At 30.3% G+C, this 22099-nt stretch overlaps 1 protein-coding gene across 3 annotated transcripts; it reads right to left on the minus strand.

The window, feature by feature from the left end:
• Positions 1-5031: 5031 nt before the first annotated feature.
• Positions 5032-11492, minus strand: LOC101503547 (P-loop NTPase domain-containing protein LPA1 homolog 1-like). 3 transcript variants are annotated; one of them, XM_073370475.1, is made up of 7 exons: positions 10857-11492; positions 9131-9460; positions 7654-7735; positions 7081-7506; positions 6223-6960; positions 5962-6072; positions 5032-5746 (listed from the first exon to the last, which is right to left on the minus strand). In XM_073370475.1, exons 1-7 carry the CDS (start codon positions 10973-10975, stop codon positions 5354-5356), a joined length of 2199 nt encoding a protein of 732 aa, XP_073226576.1. In that variant the 5' UTR covers positions 10976-11492; the 3' UTR covers positions 5032-5353. The 3 variants fall into 3 exon arrangements, with proteins under 3 accessions (XP_073226576.1, XP_004506048.1, XP_073226575.1); XM_004505991.4 differs by having other exon boundaries at positions 9131-9465; XM_073370474.1 differs by lacking the exon at positions 10857-11492 and adding an exon at positions 9641-9887 and having other exon boundaries at positions 9131-9465.
• Positions 11493-22099: the final 10607 nt, after the last annotated feature.

The raw sequence follows: 22099 nt of genomic DNA on the forward strand, positions 1-22099 counted from the left end.
GGACCAACAGATGTCTTGCAAGTTGGAGCTTTGTAGGTACACTCTATCTTTGTGGCAGAGATTTTTCAGTCCTTTTATTACTTACCACTCTTATAATTATTAATGCTAATCAAAGTTTGTGACTAGTTGGGGGTCCTTATATAGTAGCTAATTAGATTTTCAATAGCAATGAATTCAAAGTTAATAAAACACAAATGTATATTTTGTTTATGATTGATGATAGTGATGATTCAGTATATTCAAAAATGGAAGATCCAATCACATGGAAATATGTGTGCCCACATCACTATCTTAATTGCTTTCATAATTGAACCTATTTTCCCTCCCCAAAGCCCCCCACCCCCCGACCTAAAAATAAACTTGCCCTATTTATTTATGCATTAGGCCCACTTACATTTTCTCTCATCATTGGTGGGAAACCACATTAGGCCCACCTTTTTCTCCAGTTGCATTTATACCCAAATTATATATACTATCATGGACAAGATTTTTATTAAATAATGGAAACACAAATGGAGGTAGCATTCAATATATTATGAATATATTAAATATGAATGTGGTACCTCTTTTCTAAAACTCTTTAATAGAAGGTAGATTGCGGTAGCTTAATTTCAAGGAGAAGTTGAATATTTGTTTGCAGGTAATAATTACATATAAGAGTATACGTAGTTTCTTCAAACTCATGGAGTCAAGAAACTGCCACAAGGTTACACATATCTTTCGTAAGTACTTATTACTTCCTTACATTTCCATTTGCATTCCACGTTATTTAATTATTCTACTTACTATTCATATGATATGAAAGAAGTAGAACTAAATACTATGCCTTTTATGTTTTTGTTTTATGAAAAGTGAACTTAGTTATAAGTGTATTAATTTTCTCGTGGCAAGCCCTAAGCAAATGGTCATTAAAACAATCATTTTTTAAGTCTAACAAATAAATTTTTACTTCGTGAAAAGATCTCAATAAAAATTTACTTAATAAAAATGTCTCATATTTTAATATTTTTAAAATTAAAATATATAATTTTTTTTTAAATTTAATATTGTTTCAACAATATTAAATCAATTGAAAAATAAATATTATATCATGTCAAGTTAAAATTTAAAAAAATTGTATTAGGTCTCCAGATGTGTTGGACTGGTCTTAGGTGAGGTGAAATGATGTGTTTAGGAGTGTGGCCTTTTATTGGTTTAATAGGATTAAGATCCTCTACATTTTGTGCTCTCTTAATTTTTCCATTACTATATTTTTACTAATGTTCGAAGGATCCAGATTGACATTTGGAGAAGATCATAATCTTAAATTGCAGTCAACAACCACAATTACAATATAATAGTTTATTTATTTTTAACACAATATAATGGTTTGAAACATAACCGCATCACAAATATATCATAATTTAAAATCATATTCAATAAAATTTAATTGGAATATTATGATTGATAGGTGACTTGTTAATTTCCAACACTCCACCATCCAAATAAATTTTTTTATTTTGTATCTATTTGTGACTTCTTCTGGCCTCTTCTTCAACGGTCCAGAGCCGTTGTGTGACTAGCTACATGTACCCTCTCTTTTGTAGTTGTTGATGAGTCTAAAGTTCTAGTTAATTAAATTTGGTTCTTTTTTTTTTTTTTACTATAAGACTCTGATACCAATTGACATTTGTACGGGCCACCAAATAGAGTGTAGCAATACCAGACATGACTCTTTTCGGTAAATTGACATTTACATTTACTTATTTACTTTTAAGGTAAATGATTATTTTGGTCTCGAATAAAACGTTGTAATTTTACTATTTAATTTGTCAAAAAATTTAAATTAGTCGTCGAATTATTAAAATATCAATCAATTTTATTTTTGATAATATAACAGTTATGAACTATATTGACAATAAATAATATATTTCGATAACTTTTATAATAGTAAGTTATATCTTCTCTAAACTATTTAAATTGAGTTACTTTGCTGAATTGAAGATTTAAGTAACAGTATCTTATATTTTCATAAACTAAAATAGTGGATTACCCTAATTAACTTTTTAGCATTCATTATCTGATATTTGTAATGGTGAGAGTTTTATCATAGATCAGCAGAGAAAGAGTTTTGCGTCCTTTAAGGTTAGTGTTTTCTCTGGGAAACTGGTATGATAGAATCCCTACTAGAGTTAATTAGTTTGCTAGTTTGAAAAGTGATTTATGATGAGTCTACTTCCCTTTGTGTGACAACTGCTTTGTCATTTTTCTCTCCCTAGGATGTGACGTTTGCAGAATTAAAATGTGAGTGGCAATCTCACCTGGATTATGAATAGAATAAATGTTGTATTTGTAAGAGAACCTATTCATATTCTCAAGTTGGACCATGATTGGTGTTATAATCTCATAGTAGTTTTAAATCATTAGTTTGTTATTCTTATGCTTCCCTAAACTCTCCAACAAATGGTTATAGAGTTGTGGTTCGATAGGAGAGTGTATTATTCTATTGTTTGGAATATATGATGTGAAAGACGCATGTTTAAAGGAGAGATCGGTGGTTTCAAGTATGAGTAGAAAAAGACTCATATTTGAGTGAGAGAAATTCAAGTATGAGTGACTAATATCAATTAAATAATTAATTATAAAATAATTAAATTTTAGATAAATTAAAACTCTCGAGTGTCTTTAATTTATAGTTAACTTTTTCAACAATTTTTTGTTGAAATGTCAATTATTTTTCATTACTTACTATTAATTATTATTTTTTGTTGATATGTGGTGGAGGTCCAACATCATTACTTACTATTGCTCCCGTGGTTTTCTAACTCTCGAGTGTCTTTAATTTATAGTTAATTTTTTCAACAACTTTTTGTTGAAATGTCAATTATTTTTCATTACTTACTATTAATTATTCTTTTTTGTTGATATGTGCTGGAAGTCCAACATCATTAATTACTATTGCTCCCGTGGTTCTCTAACTTTCGAGTGTCTTTAATTTATAGTTAACTTTTTCAACAACTTTTTGTTGAAATGTCAATTATTTTTAGGATTTTTTATCTAATAAAATTCCCACAACATATTCTACACATATGAGGAATGTGATTAGTAATTTTCAAGGACTTTCTTGTTTGTTTTTTTCATAGAATACATGGATTCGTTTTTTACATGCAAGTTGATATATCAATTGTTGTCCAGGTTGTACTCGTGGCTTAGATTAGAAAATCCATATGAAATATTTGCATAAGATATATACTATATTAAACAGGTTTCGTGTGACTTAGTTATGTGATTTAATTTAGATAATTGTTGCTTCCTAGCAATATTAGAGTATATAGTATTAAATGAGGCATATTATCTTCTACGAAGGACATGATAAAAATTCTAAGTCTTGAAAAACCAAAAAATTACAAGTGTTGGTTTTCCTTAATTTGAAGTAGAAGGAGATATATAATATATTGTTCTTTTTAATTTGCCCTTTTAATTTCAAGTGTACATCTTAGGTAGAGTATATATAAGAGAATTATTAAACGTTGGCCATATAATTTCCAAATTAATAAATTTTAAAATGTTACAATTTCCAATTTCCAATTTTGAGCCACATGTTGTGTGCACGTAGATCTAGATATAAGTTATACTTTCTGCGTGAAAATAGACATAATCACATGTCACTATGTACTACTACAACATTGCTTCCATCATCCAATGTCTGGTTATATCTCCTTTAGCAAGTGGAGGAACCACAATTGGAATCTCTTCAGTTTCTTCCGTACTATTGTCTACTATCTAAACTATCATCAATGACCCATTTGCTTGAAGTTGAATGCTCACTGCTATGTTTTGTTTTGTTATTGTATCATCTAAAATCACTACCACCATTGATATACATTGAGCCACATTATCCTTCTTTAATAAATTATTGTATAATTATATTAATAATTGTTAGAATTATACTGAGAATAAGAATGAATCTGTGATCTCTTTGTCCTTAACTCATTTACCCTAACTTCCGAACCAACCTTATATCCATTAATCATAGTATAAATTACTTGGCACCAAAAATAGAATGTACGTGAAATAAATCACATGGCATAATCAGCTATAAACCTTACACATCTCCCGCCAAAAAAGAGAAAGCACAGAATTGAAACAACAGAGATACTAGTTGAATCTACAATTTCATAGTTCATTCTCACATACCAAACACTAGTTAATTACTTTCCATTGTAGCAAAAACAAAATGAAAGAAAAATCAATCACATTTGGGTTTTTAAGTAATCACACATCAATAACAAATTCAAACAAAAGCATAACTTACATATAAAAGCTCTCAAGAGCTCCATTGAAGATGCTTTACTTATACTTAGATATTCATGTTGTTATTTGATCAAAAATAATTTTTTCTTTTCATTTTTAAATTGAGGTTGAATGAAAAATTTAGGTCTAAAGAAAGAATTCATGGATATTTACACTATTTTGTGTTATTTTATCTCACTAAAAGCAAAACTATTGCATGTGATCCATATTACAGCAGCAATGTCATGGACAGAATGGCTCAGGCTATTTCCGTTCTCTTGAGTAATGATTATTATTACATTATTACTATTATTATTACATGCAGAAGGCTTCTTGTCCCCACGTATCGTACGTTATAGACCTAACATTTGTAGCTCCACTTGGTGTACATTACTTACATATATGGCAGACAAGCAACCAAGGACACTAGGAACCCGTGTACATGTACTAGATTTCTATTAATGAAAAACAAAATCTAACCCTTTTTTAAGTTAAACTTTGCAATAACCCTGTTTTAACATTTTAATTAGATCTGTTATGGAATGAATATCTGCTTAAGTACTTAATTAGTCATATTTAAAGTACATTAAATGATCTAGAATTCAAACAGATTTTATTATTTTTATTTAGATCTGAAATACAATCTTAAAATATGACTGCATACAATTTTATCCTCAGCAGAGGTATAAGACATGTAGGAAATTGAAGTACTAATTTGCCTCCATCCGTCACATTTTTTATGGGTAATTCTAATGCATATTAAGCAAATAATTATTCAATTCATCAAGAGTAATTTATAGGGGTTAGATAGGTTACCTATTATCATCCCCACACACACCATGATCAAACTAGCTATGGTTCAAGATGAAACCAATACGACATGTCAAAGCCACAACATTGATCCATTTCCAGTTAGTTTGCAGGTTTTCATCTAAAATACACCTCATACCATGCAATGAAGCAACCAAAAGATTATGAAAATCTTGGCTGTAGCTACTTTACTATTTACATGCGGGCTTAAAATACAGTTTATCAAAAGCTACAAAAAAAAAAACAATTGTGGTTTGATTGTCATACCCTGCTACCTTTGAGGAGTACCAGAAAGGATTGGATCATTCATAGCTGCACTATGATTTCTTAATGCTGGAATACTTAGAGAACGTTTTCTTAATTTGGCTTTGTCATTTGATGGTAGTTTCTTCTCACCCTTTTCAACAAGCATAGAAGAATAAGAGCAAAGGGGCTCTGGAGATGCCCCTGCAATTGGCACCGGCTCACTTCTAGATCTAAGGAATTGATCGAGGTTGCGACGATACTTATTTCCATGGATTTTAGTTCCAAGCTCCTCAACAGCGAGCTTACTCTTAAACTCATAATCATCGTCCGACCAATAACCGTTTTCCAACACATCTTGCATTGCAAGATCATCGTACTCTTCATCAGACTTTGTTGATTCTTCATCAACAGATCCAACCTGCAACACAAAATAAAAATGACCCAGAATTAGTTACATAGTACTACTTAAAAAAGACAATATTGTCAATTCATATTACCATAGCTAGCAAGGGAAATGGCAAAGCAAACCCAAGGGTTGCAGTTGAAACTCTTCTATAGGGAAAATTTTATGACATACATAAAGACATTTCAGTTAGGTAAACTTTTTTGAACAACATAAAACCATAAATCTACCTCGTCGTGAACATTTTTGTCACCATCGTCACTGAAATCCTCGTCACTGCCTACATCTAGTTGATCTTCGATTTCTTCATCGCTACCATCCACCGAGAAGTGTTCCTTCAGCTAAACAAACAAGAAAAAAAAATCAAAAGACAGATTAATCAAGTAGTCTTCCTTGAGCTAAATAAATAAGAAAGAAAAACTCAACAAAAAACATACTTGTTTAATTATCATATTGAACAGAGAAGTATTTACAAAAATGTTCAAATTTACCTCCTTGGAGGGGAAATCTGACAGCCTAGGTGAGCTACAGCAAGAGGATAGATATCTACTACCGGTATCAGTCCCATCAGCTCTGGACTCATCAACACTTCCCGCACAACTAGGTCCACCATCGCTAGGCCAAGCACTGATTCCATACAAACCAAACTGTAGATTTACAGGCTCTGCCTTCCCGATCCGTAAGGGACCATACATTGGATGTCCAATTTCATTCTCTTCCCCTAGACCCCATATGGGCTTCCCATTACTATCAACTAAATTGACAGGCCAAGTCTTTGCCACAGACCCATCTGTATTAACTAGAGCCATCAGACTCCTTGAGGAACCTTTTCTCTGGATCAATTGAAACATTCCTTTTGAGCTCAGAGAATTGGCTGCACATTGATTTCTGTATTCCTCATAAACAACTGTTACAGTATTTCTAATAGGATCATATAGTTGATCGCCAACTTCACGCCTTCGTAGACAGCTGAAGACAGTTGCATGGATGGCTGCTACGCTCTTATCAACATTTGTGTTGTTTATTTTGGGAACTAAATGCTTTTCAGCACGCTTACAGAGATAATCCTGGATTGTTCTGATGTTTCGGATATACTTCACATACTTGTTTTTAGCTGGATCCAGAGTCATATATTTCGCACGCACAGCAAATCTTTCCAAGTGTTTTTCCTCATTTGTGATGTATATCATGAATGGTATGATCGATGGATGTTTCTTCATGAGCCCCATCTGCATGATTATTCGGTTGTTATTGTTAGGTGATGGAAAAAATACAGTAACATATATATATATATACACATCCATAAGAAAAGAAATAATGAAAGACACGGTGATCAATATTTGACATACAACAAAGTTGAGGCTCAGGTGAACACCCTCAACAACAACAGACTCTTTTCGTTCTTCCCAGGCAGTGATTAGCCTATCAAGGCTGTCAATCACCATCTCACTCTGTGCCTTATATCCTTCAATAGCCATTTGTTTCGGACTCGGATGCTCAGTAGCACTAGAGCTTGTCTCTGATGTCCGTATATCTGACTTTCCAGCATTGTGACCATTGATTACTTCATCCTTGGTAAGCGAATGTGACACACCAGCCATCTTTTTGGCTTTCCTTCTGGCCTTTGCTTTTGCAACAGCAACAGGATCCAAACACTCGCCTGCATGGTAAGTAGAAGCCCACAACAAGGGGTTTTCCTTCTCATCCGCAAAACTTCTCATCATGTGCCTAATAGAATCAGTTGATACCACTGTCGTGATTCCCAATCTGCTACCCTGAAGTGAAAATATAAATTAACTCATTATTGAACTGTATTTCATTTCGACTTCATTAATCACACATATCCTACCACAAAATAAGTAAGAACTAGAACACATACTTGTATTCACATAATAAACAACTATATATTCACAGAAATATACCAATAATGCAGACAATGTGGATTTGCCACAACCACTAGTGCCACACAGCAACACTGTCACAGATTCCTTCCGTTCACGGATTCTGAAACCAAAGAAAATAATCAGGAATATAAGGGCTTAGGGCGTGATAAGTATAAAGTGTTTGTGTGTTACAAATATCACATTTCAACAAGTTGTATGCTGCACTTCACATCAAAGCTTGGTAACTTAGATAAGAATACAAAAGTTTTCTTCCAAAACAGTAATGAAGGTAAATTAGACATTAGAAATGGAAGAAGAAAGTATGCACAAAAACAAAGGTTCGAGAAGGAATTGTTATTGTTTTAACCTAGTAACTAGAACCAAATATGCAAATCATTTTGAAAACTGAGAGATCTACCATTCTTCACTAAGTTTCTGGAACCTATACTCAGGTTACTAGTAAAACCAAAATGTTGTTATTTCATACATAGAGATGTCAAATTCAGCGAGTGCAGCAGAAATTAAGAGAAGAGTTAGGTGAGGTCAAATTTTGAAGAAACATTCTCACTCATAGATTCCGGAAAATAACAGTTTGTTTAAATTCTACTATGCAAAAGTGCTATAGCGCCGCTATTTGACAGCATTTTGTACTATATAGTGTATCACAGAACAATAGCAATTGGTTCAAATTCTGCTACACTGTCACCGCTATTTAGCAATACTGTTTTGAAATCAGAATAAAACATGCAACAGCATATCTGAGAGGATACTGAATGATGGGCCTTAGCCCAATAGATGGGTTGAATAGAGAATAAGAATTGGGTGGTTATTTCCTGATTTTTAGGAAAATTCTGTTATAAGTAGGAAGGGGGGGTTACAAAGGCATTTAGAAAGATTGTATGAAAACTGTTAGGAGAGATTTCTCTCTGGGTTAGGAGAAGTTATGCTCTGGTTTAGGAGTTCGTGAACTCTGGTTTAGCTTTCTTTAGTATTTCCTACCATTGTAGAGCTTCACGCTCAACCTTTTATAATCGGTAATATACATTTTGTTTTCTTGAACTCACCGGTTCTATCAATGGTCCAACCTGCAGTATCACTGAGAGGAGCCAGTGAAATCATGACACCGAAGATGTATGAACAGTAATTCTAATTGTTCTATGAATAATTCATATGATAATTGCTAGAAATTACAACTAGCTCAAACCAGACAGTTAGTAAAACGCTTTGAAGTTAAATGACACTGATAGAGCTATAAATTCAAACCAAAATTGAACAAGCCCATCACATAATTTGTTTTTCTATGATGGGCAGAAAAAGCAAATAACATAAAACCAATTACAGGAAAAGCTTGATCAAGAAAATGCAAACCATGGAAGACCAATATAATCATATAACTTAACAGATTTCATTACATCGGAGAATATGCTGCAACCACCATCAGAAATATCTTTTGCCTCTCACCTATTCAGATTATTAGATTGATATAGTCTCAATAAAATATAAAACAATGTGGTACCTGCAGGCTAGAATCAAATCAGCTCTCTGGTTAGGACCGACGTACTTGTACTCAGCCAAAGCATCACATACAATTTCTAGAAACGTTTCTCTCCAAACAAATACAGATGTGCGCCTTTTGTACAACTCAAATGGTATACTCTTACTTCTATTATCTTTCCCCAAAAGAGATTGGTTACCTAGGTCTACTCTACCTAGGCAAACACCAGCATGACAACCTTCTTTTTTCACAAAATTTCTCTTGAGTGCGTCGAGGCCTGATGAAACTGCTGCATCAGGCTGCAAAGTATCAGCAAAACTCTGGCTTCTTGTGCGTTCAAAAACTCTTTGGCTTATCTGATAAGAAGAAAATGGAAAACATATTCAGAATAATTTTGTACAAAATCTTCAAAGTTGTGAGGTTTAACATGTGAAAGGGTGGTCTAATATGAACTCTACTATAACACATGAGAGACATTAGTCATTATTATTAAATAATAGAAGACAATTAAACATGCCATAAACTAATTACCAAAAATTCCATTACTATAAATGACCGCCGTTGAACATGAGTCCATTAAAAATGTCTTAAGCTAATTACCAAAAAAAGAACCCTCACTTCAAATGACAACAGTTTAACAGGTATCCATGCCGGTTATGCTTCAAACCACATTAAACATCACTTGCATGAATCCTACAATATTTCCTTTTTTCTTTAATATCAGACCAGTTCCAATAATAGTTGGTTAGTTACCACAATAATTAGTAGACAAGCAATAGCATTTCTATTTCTTCATGCCTGCCGCAGGAACTAGTCTTATCTAATATTCAATTTAAATTTTGTTTTACTCTAACAATATTGCATTCTATAATTCCAGAAGTAGACAAATCTCAATGTCAATGCCAAATCTATGTCCAACCATGCCTCATAAAATTTCTTATCAAGGATCTAAAAATTCTCAAGATTGTTGGCTAGGTAAACCCCAGTAGAAATCTTTTACAACGTAAACTAATATTTAACTACAATATTCACTTCAAATGCATCATCTTTCACTAAAACACAATAATTTATTAAATAAAAAATAGTTGAACTTACACGCATACTAAACCCGTTGAATCATTCAAAGCAAAACACAAACCAAAAAAGACGACATAACATTAAGACTTTGACGACGAAATAATGGCCCAGAAGCATATGAAATGACAAAACCAAACAACAGGTCAAACCGGTCACCTAGGTAACAAACAAATAACCACACACAAGAATAAGTCCTCAAATTTTTTTCCAAAGTTTTCACTACACTGCAGTACCTCAAATCCAGAACCTGAATGCCTGTTTGAATTGCCTGATTGTCATAATTACTTAATAAACTGTTTAGAATAACTTATGAAAATAAGTTTAATGATATATTTATAAGTTGTTGTAAAGAATTTATGAAAATAAATTATAATTTATATAAAAATAATTTGACTTAATTTAATTTTTTATTATGAAAATAGTTTATAAATGAATACTTATACAATAACCTTTACGCTACAAACACTTATTCAAACTTAAGCTATTTATCAAAATGGCGTGATATATCTAAATTAACCACCTAAAAAAACCATAAATCTGTACACAAGTATATCTCAAATTATCAACAACGCCAACGGTTTTCATGATCAATTTTGTGACAAAATAAACATCAAAAAATAAAAAATAAAATAAAAATTAAAAATTAAAAAAATGTATAGAATAAGATTACCTTGAATGCGTGTCGAGCTTTGCATCCCATAAGTTGCAGAGTACTCTGCAAAACGGAACGCGTGTACCGAAACGATTCTTTTCCTTTCTCTTTGTTTTTCTTCTCAACAACACCATCATCAATAACTACTATGTAAAGTATCTTATTACTAACCTCTCCAATTCCACCTTGAACCTGATTATTATCGTTATTATTATTATTATTCATATTCTGTAACCATTCACACACACATTCAAAAACAACAATTAACAACGCTAACTTCCACCACAAGCAAAACGCATTGCAAAATAAGATTGTTAATTTATTATATCGGCGTTTAATGTTTATGCCACCCGGTCCCACATTAATTATTGGAAAAAAAAAATAACCGAAAAGGAACTTCACCGCAATGTGAGACTAAGATTGAAAAATTGAAATTGGAATTCGAGAATGGAGAAAGAATTTAGGAGGGTAATGTGGAGGAACGGCTTATTATTATTATTATTGAAGAGAGGAAAGAGAAGAATCAAAAGAGGAATGTATGGGTGAAGAATTTTATTTTTTCTTCAGAGGTATTGTTTTGTTTGAATGAGAAAGATATTGAGCGGTGCAGCATTCTGATTTTCGGTGCGCCTTTTTTCTACGACTCTTTCCTCTCTTGCGAGATCGAAAATATATAAATAGGAGTTGTAGGATTTTTCAAAAAGACGGGTTTAACCCTACCATATTCTGCGAATTTCCGTTTTCCGCGTTTTATTCTCTTTTTACGATTTTGGAAACCCTATAAAGCGCCGGGTGGGTCCCTCAGCGATCACATGGATCATTTCATATTTCATTAAAAATTATTTATAATTATTATTAATACTAATGAAGAAAAGAAATTTAAAGCTAGATATGTGGACAATTGAAAACAAAATAATAGAAAAAAATGGAGAGGATTTATTCCCCATCAAAATTCGAAGAATCTATCTTTTTTTTCTCTCCTCTTAAATGCACTTTCGGGGGACTAATTTTATAATTCTAAATACCAATCAAAATATAGGTTACTTATGTTTTCCGTATTTTCTTTTTTTTATTCGTTTGATAAATATAAGAAAATATTTGTACCAAAAAGTATACGAAAATATGGTATTCAATATCTTTCTCATTATTATTTTTTGAAGCATACACCTTTAAAAATTTTAAAACATGTCAACATATTTTTTAGGCACACATTTTATGATTTAAATATAGAAACAAAATATTAAAAATGCATTGAAACTTGATGTATCTAATGTTTTAAATGTTTAAATTTTATATTTATTTCTTTTAATATAAAATTTTTACTTTTGACTTCTTAGATTTAATTGTTTTTGAAAATGAAAACAATAATTTTTAGCAAGATCCTAATTTTTATTGTTTTTAACAATATATTTTTCTTAAAAAAATATAAACACATTTATCTTAGCTTATTTTCATCTTCTCTATTATAATAATTGTGCATTTCATAAGTATTCGTCTTCTAATTAAACTTAAAGTAAGCAGCATAATTTTTAGAAAATTAAAATGTTTTTTAGAAAGTAAACAAGGTTAATCTCAAAGTTTTGAAAATTTTAGAAAAAAAAATTCACAGATAAATATGAGGCCTATTTATTCTAATATGTGAAAATGAAATATGAACTGACAAATTATAGATATGCAGATTCTTATTATTTTATTTTTTATATAATTGAAATATTCATTAAAAAATTGGACAATTTAAAATTAATTATTATGAAAATAAAGAGAACAAAAGTACATTTAATTTTTTGGAGATGAAATATTTTGTAAAAGTTGTTGCCTCGACAAATTATGAGAAAATTGCTTTCGCTCCCTAAATTGTTCATGGATAATGGGTTAAATAGTTTGATGTGGTCGGGAGATGTTGATGAAGACATAGAAAGCATAGAGGACTTTCAAGGTCTTCGAACTCCAATGATAAGAGCAATGTCAAAGAAGATAAAAGAGACTCTAAATAATTTGATAGCCATTTTATTTGATGCAAGTTCAACTTATGAAAAATTGAAGCTCAATATAGTAATTTGTTTACTCTAAATTGAAGAAATTAAAGAATGAAGACTGCATATATATGTTATCAAATTTTATTAGTAGTTTTAAATATAGTGGACTGATTTGGTAAATTTATTTGGGTCTAATTGTAAGAACTTGAATTAGGTCAAATTTAAAGAACATGTGAGGTGTTGCCACTATAAAAAGGTATACCAATGCTCTTAGAATGCGTATTTTATAACATATTGTAATTTCTTGAGGATTTTGTTCATTATAGTTCTTGAAAGAATTCACTTTGAACTTATCAAGGGAGTTAATCCTCGTGGTGTTCTTTTCGGCTTATCAATCTTTAAATTGTGGCGCCATTATATTTTTTGTTTCTTTGCTAAATTATAATTCTCAATTTCCTTTACATCAAATCATAATACACAAATGTCAACAATTTTTGTTTTGAGTAACATGCGCTCATATCTCGAGTTTTACAGAGTCTCTTTCGATGATTCAACCAACCTAATTTTCATTTTAGAACTTCTTCTTTCACCTCGTTTTGGAATTGCACAATTCTGAGTTACGTAGCTTGAGTTATCGTGTTCTCCAACAAAACATGATTTTGACTCCAATCTCTAAGTTTCCAACCTAGAACGATCCTAAAAGTTATTTATGACAAAGATGATCTTATCATTTGGTATTAGAGTGTTGCCTAATTTTTTTAAATCTTTTGAAATTGAATGCGATGCATCAATGTGGGGATAAAGGATGTTTTGATGTAGGAGGGACATCCCATTTCTTATTTTAGTGAGAAATTGAATAGCGATGTTCTTAATTATCCTACATATGATAAGTAGTATGCATTAGTGATAGCATTACAAACATGGAAGCACTACCTTTTACAAAAAAAAAATATGTAATACATAGTGGTCATGAATCATTGAAGTATTTAACGAGCCAAGCTAAGCTCAACAAGAGACGTGTCAAGTGGTTTGAATTTCTTGAGCGATTTCAGTATGTGATCAACCATAAAAAGGTAAGTCCAATGTTGTTGTTGACGCGCTTTCAAGAAGGTGTGTTTTGGTCTCTAGTTTTGAAACTAACTTTATTGGTTTTGAGGTAATTAAGGAATTGTGTGAGCATGTTCTCTAACGTTATGTCTCATGGTTTGTATACTTCTTTATCAATACCTAACTCTCCTTAGATTGATATTTCTATAGATTTTGTTTTAGATCTTCCTCAATCCAAGATGACTCACTCCATACCATGTAGAAAAGTGGATAATGCTTGCCACGTGGACAATTTGTTCTTTAAGGAGGTAGTTAGACTTCACGGTTTATCTAGAATCATTGTGAGGGATCGAGACACTAAATTCATTAATTACTTTTGGAGGCCACTTTGGGTACATTTGGAACTAAACGTCTCTTTTCTACTACTTGTCACCCACAAATTGATGGTCAAACTAAGGTAGTGAATAACTATTTCTTCTCTTTAAAGGTTTTGTAATCCAAAAGAATATTAAGACATGGGAATAATGTTTGTCCCACATTGAGTTTGCATATAATAGGGTTGCTCATAGTACTACTCGTTATTTTCCCTTCGAAATTGTCTATGATTTTGACCCTCTCACTCCTCTTGATTTAATGTATTTGTCAGGCAAATCTATTCTAATTCATAAGGATGGGAACGCTAAGGATGAATATGATCGGAAATTACATGAGAAAGTAATGGCACAAATTGAAAAGAAAGTGGATAACTACATAAGACAAGCTAATAAAGGAAGGTTAAATGTTGTGTTAGAGCCGAGTGATTGGCTTTGGGTTCATTTAAGGAAGAAGATATTTCCTTTTTAAAGAAATTCTAAGTTTCAACCAAGGGGAGATGAACATTTTCACGTGTTATTCAAAATTAATGATAATGCCTATAAAATTAATCTTCCAGATGAGTATGGTGTTGGGTGCTACTTTTAATGTAGTTGATTTGTCTCCTTATGATACAGGTGAAGAAGATTCCAATTTGAGGCAAATTCAGTTCAAGAAGGAGAGAACGACGAGGACATAGAAAACATAACCAAGGAAGGAAGCATATATGACATTCGAGGTCTTGGAACTCCGAAGATAAGTGCAAGGTCAAAGAAGACAAAAGATACCGTAAATAACATGATAGCCATTTTATTTGATGCAAGTTCTACTCGTAAAAAATTGAAGCCCAAGATAGTAAATTGCTTACTCCAAATTGAAGAAATTCAAGAATGAAGGTTGTATCTGTGTTATAAAAATTTATTGCTAGTTTTAAATAAATTAGTGGACTGATTTAGTAAGTTTATTTGGATCTAATTGTAAGAACTTGAGTTGGGTCAAATTTAAAGAACATGTACGGTGTTGTCACTATAAAAAGGTACACCAATGCTCTTATAAGGCATATTTTGGAACATATTGTAACTTTGTGAGGATTTGATATGTAGAATTCTTGAAAGAATTCACATTGAACCTATCAAGGGTATTGATCCTTGTTGCGTTCTTTTCGGCTTATCAATCCTTAGATTGTGTCGCCATTATGTTCTTGATTCCTTTGTTGAATTATAATTCCCAATTTCCTTTACATCAAACCTTAATGCACAAATTTTATCATTGTTCATTTTCAGTAATATATGTTCATATCTCGAGTTTTACGTAGTCTTTTTCGGTGATTTAACAATGTGTTTTCAAACGTCTTCCTTTACTTCATTTTGGAATCATACGATTCTGACTTGCATAACTTTAGTTATCGTGTTCTCTAGCAAAATGTCATTTTGGCTCAAATCTATAAGTTTCCAAATTAGAATCATAAAAGTTATCCATGACAAAGAGGATTATATCAATCATTTTTCATATTTTTATATTTCATCATCTGATAATCTTTTGCATGGGACCTCTAGGGTGTCTCATTCAAGGGTATGGAGCAAGGTGTGGAAGTTTGAGGTGCCAACACACGTTTGAGTAATACAAATTCTTCTTATCCTCATTACTCATAAGTGGAAGAGATTATGATCTACATGTTTTGTAGGATTGCCCTATGGCGAGCTCAGTTTGGTTTAATCTTTTTCGTTCCTAGAAAAGAGATAATATTTTTCTCAGGGAATTTTGTTGATCTGGTTCATTTCCACTTTCATTTTTGGAGTAGTCGATTGTATGATATCGATTCGAAGAATGGGTGGGTGTATACTTGCTACCTTTATGGTTTTTGCATGACCCTTCTTTCTTTTCTCCTCTTTGATTTGATTAGCTTGTTTTGAAGAAAGTGTAGGAATATGTCAATGGGAGTAGTGACCTAGTGTCTAGTGTATCGTTTAGTAGTGTCGAGGTGGGTGTATGATGGGTGCCTTTAGAAGTTGGTTGAGTGCGAGTCAATATTGATGGTGCTTCTAAAAGGGAGTTAGGGAAGCCATGCAATATTCAATCCGTGAGCAATAATTTATCCTTTTTCATGGAACTGTGCTAATGCCACGGGGATATAATTAATGAATCAAAATCAGATCTAAAACAAATGTTATTTTATCCAAAAAAAAAAAATTTGTTTTAAAAAAGTAAAAGATTAATTGCAGTTTTGGTCCCCCTATTTTAGCTGAATTACGAAAATAGTTCTCCATTTTATTTCTCCCCAGTTTTGGTCCTCCAAACAGAATTTTGATCCAAAACTTAATAAAGTGTCATTTTTTTTTCGCTTATTTAAGCTACACCATGCCTCAAGATTTTGTGGTGCAACAATTGTACCTGAAATCTATGATCATAAATAGTGTGGTGTGACTTAAAAAAATGACACGTCATCAAATTTTAGACCAAAATTCTGTTTGAGGGACAAAAACTAGGGATAAATAAAATAGGAGGACTACTTTCGTGATTCAGCTAAAATAAGGAGAACAAAACTACAATTAAGTCTAAAATAAATATTGTTTTATTTTTTCATGTAACTTTAATTAATTAATTATAATTTTATCCCCTGTATAAATATTATACACAATACTTTTAAGTTGTTAGATCTCACAATGTATTTAACATTGTTGTTAATAGCTAAAATTAGTGAAGATAACTTTATAAAATTGTTTTAGTAATTTATTTGTTTATTATTTTTTAATCTATTTGTAAAACATTCAACATTACTTGTTTAGAATGGGAGAAATAATATTTGCAATATAATGTTATTTTGTGTCTTCAAATTGTTCTATTTAAAATTCAAATTTATCCTAAAAAATAGAGGATTTCATAGTGTAATGGATCAATGAAGAAAAAACTCTTTATACAATCCATGTGGAAAAAAACATGCACAATACCTACAAACATTCACTCCAACACTTAATGTGATGAGAGGTAAAAATGAAGCATACTTTAATACGTGATAAAAGTAAAACTTATTTAATCATAATAGACATTTTGACCACTCCATAACACAAATAAACCATATGTGAAGTTTCTTGGCTCTAGAAGCCACCTTGAAGTAATTAAGGTCGTCTTACTTTACCTACTTAAAAAGGTGACAAGGAAATTAAGAACGGTTCCGATATGCCCGCCTTTGTGTGAAGAAAAGAGAACGTTCGTTTCTAGCCTTCTACGGCTGCTATCTGCTAGTCTAAGACTAACATACTGTATTCTTAAGCTTTGTTTACTATATTGTCAAGTTGTTATATGGGGTACATAGTATTGCTTTCTAAATTGGGTCAAATTTCATACATTTATTAATCTTTTATCCTTTCAAATCAATTCAATCATTTACTATATATTTGCAATATAAAAATATATGTGTATGTATATTATATATCTAATATTATTGTAATATTTTAATATTATATTATGGTAAAATTGCAGCAATTCAAAAATATTTTTTTTTGAATAAAATATAAATAAAGAGAATACTTAAAAATTGATATATTTGATTTAAAATTTAGACTAAGTACATTCATTTTTTAAATTCATTTTTATTTATAATTCATTGTAAATATAGTACATTGTCATTGTAAACAAATTCAAACACACATCTAATAAAAATATTTTATTTACTACATTATTTCACTTTTATAAGTATATTTTAAAATTGATAGTATAATAAAGAAAATAGATGTCTCATGTCTATCATTAAATGGTATTGTATGCTTGTTAAACTCAAAATTTAATTAAAAATTTGGGCAAAGAAATACATGGACCATGTATAATTGTCAATGAGTAAAAAAAAATTATAATTGTCAATGAGTAAAAAAAAATTTATAATTGTCAAAGGCATAAATGATCCTCTACATTAATGTTTCTTAAGCATTCCTCTATTTCAACCGTAACAAGAAGATTTTAGTCTCTATATTTTAAAATATGTGATTTTAATCATTTTATTTTATAAGTTTTGATTTTTTTTAAAATCTAATTTGTAACATATTTTTTATGACGTGTTATATTTTTTAATGATGTATAATTACATTAGATGGTCTAATTTTGCTAATTTGAACTAGAAACAATGAAGCATTCCTCTATTTCAATCATAACAAGAAGATTTTAGTCTCCATAATTTAAAATATATAATTTTAGTCCTTCTATTTTATAAGTTTTGATTTTTTTTTAAATATGATTTGTAACATATTTTTTATGACGTGTTATATTTTTTAACGATGTATAATTACATTAGATCATCTGAAATTTCTAATTTGAACTAGAAATAATGAATTTTAGCCGACTAAGTTTATATTTTGATCTCGCTAAAAAAAAGTTTACATTTGATCAATGAAGTATAAAAAGAAAATGCTATAATTGGGTTTGTAAATCAACAATGACACATCACCAAAAGTAATTACACATCACTAACGAAAATGACACATCAAAAGGAAAAAAAGTTATAAACTGAGTTGTGAATCTTTTTTTGAAACCTGTGAAATTAGAGGAGACGAATATTCAGTTACAGATGAAAATATATATAGGTCAAAAGTGTATTCAAACCATAATTAATTTTTTTTTTTAAAAGTCTATAAGTACATAAGGCAAAATATATTGACTTTTTAAATTACATAAAAATAACAAATTTGTTATTTATTTTGTAACAAGTTAGTCATTTATCTTTTTTATAGTGTAAAGTTTGTCCTTTATATTTATAAATATTTACACAAGAAAATTCGATTGTAGTAATCATAAGAACATAAACCTTCAATCATCCTGAACATGTTGTCGCTCCCAAGCTAATTAGCTATCATTTAGAACACTCTAAAATTAATATTAAAATAAAAAGAAAAATGCAATGTTCCCCCACCAAAGCAAATCATAGCTCTGATACCACTTGTTGGGGAGTCCTGGATGTGAGAGCAACAACAGACCAAATGCTTTAGGATCTATAAGAGACTTCAACACCATATCTTCACTGAAAACCTTAAGGCATTAGGTATATGAGTCATTTCTCTTATATATCCAATATTTCCTTCATTCCTAGTCGACGTGGGACTAACTATTCATACTTGAATTCCAACAACTTAGGGAGATCATACCAATAACCAAAAATACAATTGAAATGGATATAAACTACTACATCAATGAAAACCTTACCAAGATAACTTAGAATGACAAAACTATGGTGAAGGAACAAATAGTTCAATAAACAACTACAAAAATCAGCAAAATCTATATTCAAGAAGACAAATTTTATTTCTATTGAAAACGTCTAAAATAGTAGAAGGATATTAAATAATATCCCATTAATGACTATTATCAATGTGAAACCCCGAATTACCAATCATGTCAGCACATTGATTATCTTCTCTAAAATTATGAGAAATAATAAATCTTATCCTTATAACCATTTCAAGGAAATTAAGCTATCTATTTCTAGTAGGCCAAGAGAAAAGGCTATGATTCTTAAAAGTCAAATTTGTCAATTGAAAATAAAATACAATCCATATAGAGTCTCACCAATTCTTGTATTGTTTTAATAGCAATAATAACCCCAATAAGCTCAACATCCATCGCAATTGTAATCCTCAAATTCACAGCAAAATAATTTAAGGTGACAACAGAGCTATTCCTAAACATACCTCCAAAAACATTAGGACCAAGAGAGCCAGAAGCAGCGCCATCAATGTTAATTACATTTAATCTAATAGGCTTTGGGAGGATTCCAAATCACTTCGTTGATAACATGTGCCTTAGAGGGATTTGCTCTAATATGAAAGGATTTGATAATTTGAAATTCTTTGATAGAATTGGAGACTACACTAAAAGTGTAATTGCTAGTTAAAGATACATCGGTAATAAATCTATTGATGGCTATATGAAAAGCAAAGCTTTTGCCATCAAATCACACTTGAATTTTGCAATACCAAATAGTGTCAATAGTAAAATGATGTTGGCCAAAATAATATCTATGCATTGATGAGACCAACCTTTATCACAAATTACAAAAATATGTTGAACTAAACTAATATCAATTTAAGAATGATACATGAAGCTTAGCCAAAACCAAAACCTAGTAGTAAAAGAACATGATAGAAAAAGATGTATGTTGTTCTTCATTCCACAATGACAAAGCTCACATCTAGAAACAAATTGATAATCCCGAGATAATAAATTTTCATTAGTAGACATCTTATTATACAACAACCTCTAAAATCTAAGAGACTTGGAAGTGAGAATACTATTATGCCAGATGAATTTAGTCCACATGATTTGTTGCCCAAAAGACTTAAAGAATAAGTTAGCTTATCGAAAGTTTGAAACACCATAATTGTTTAATCTTCATATCATGAAATTTAATGTAAAGTTCTTTTAACATAAAGTTCTAATCTAAAGTTTATTATATTGTTACTGTTATGATTAATAATAAAACTCATTGTAAATTTTTTAAAATCTCTAATTAAAAATAATTGAAATAACATTAGGATTAAGAATAGTTTAATATTGTTTGTTTTACATACATAAAATACTAATTTAATTAAAAAAAATTAATATTTTTATGTAACTTAAACGACTATCAAATTTATTTTTCGGACAAATAGATTCGATAATATATTTTACTGATAAATAAAGTTGAAGGAGTATCATCCTTAGTTTTAAATTCTAGCTTAATTTATAAATGTTAATATTATTAAATTAGACATATAGTTTGAGTCTAAACCCTAAAATTTGATGTGTAAGTTGAATATGATGGTATTTACTTTTAACAAAATGGAAAAATAATCTTCCATGTGCAAGTTGAAAGTCGACTCCCTAAGAAGACGAACAGCAATAAACAAGATAATAAAATGTCAAATACTGCAACACAAAGAAGACAAACTAAAGAAAAAGAAGCATGAACCAGCTATTTATCGCCAACTACGGTCAAAATCCTTGGTTCATCAATAATCTACAAAAAATAAAGAAGAAAATATATATAAGTTTTTTTTTTTTTACAAAAGGACTAAATATAGGTTTGCTCTTTGTAAAATTAGAAAATTTTGATTTGAGACTATATTTTTATTCTTACCTGTTCAAAATTGCAAGTATTGTTTATAATATAATATAAAATAAGTGAATTAAAATAGAATAACAAAAGTTTCATAATTACAGCTCATAGAGTAGCCCCACCAACAATTAATATACTGGAGTTTAGATTTAAACTCAAAATTTCTCACTTATCCATAAATAATGTACGCAAATTTTGCCACTAAACTCTTTAAGAGAAAAATACAACCAATAAAAAAGAGAATTTCAGTTTTGTCCCTAGAAAAATATGATTTGATTTTCATTCAAAAAATTTCAAATAGCTATTTTTGGTCATTAGCATTCAAATTTTTTGGTTTATCTCGAAGCATATTAAATCTAACATGTGAGTAAGGGGTTTAGTTAGGCAATTTGTGATTTGATATATTTGAGGGCACAGAAACTATATCCAATTGATCAAGTAGACGATTATTTGAGGGTACCTATTACTTATCTAAAAATTGTTATGTTAATACGTGTAAAATATAGATTTTGATTCTCTAATTTTGGATTCTTTACCTTTTAATAGTTTTAGGTAAAAAAAAGGAAAAATGTGGAAAAAAATGAAAAAATAAAAAGATGCGAGAAGTAGAAGAGACGAGAGAGATATGAATAAATTTAGAACGACTTTTTTACTTTATAGTTAGATAATTTTTAAATTACAGAAAATATTAGTAAATTTATTATTAATACAAAAAAAATTAAACTTAATAATAATAATAATAATAATAATAATAATAATAATAATAATAATAATAATAATAATAATAATAATAATAATAATACATT

Source organism: Cicer arietinum, chromosome 6, assembly GCF_000331145.2.
Source record: "Cicer arietinum cultivar CDC Frontier isolate Library 1 chromosome 6, Cicar.CDCFrontier_v2.0, whole genome shotgun sequence".
In the NCBI taxonomy this organism is placed as follows: Eukaryota; Viridiplantae; Streptophyta; class Magnoliopsida; order Fabales; family Fabaceae; genus Cicer; species Cicer arietinum.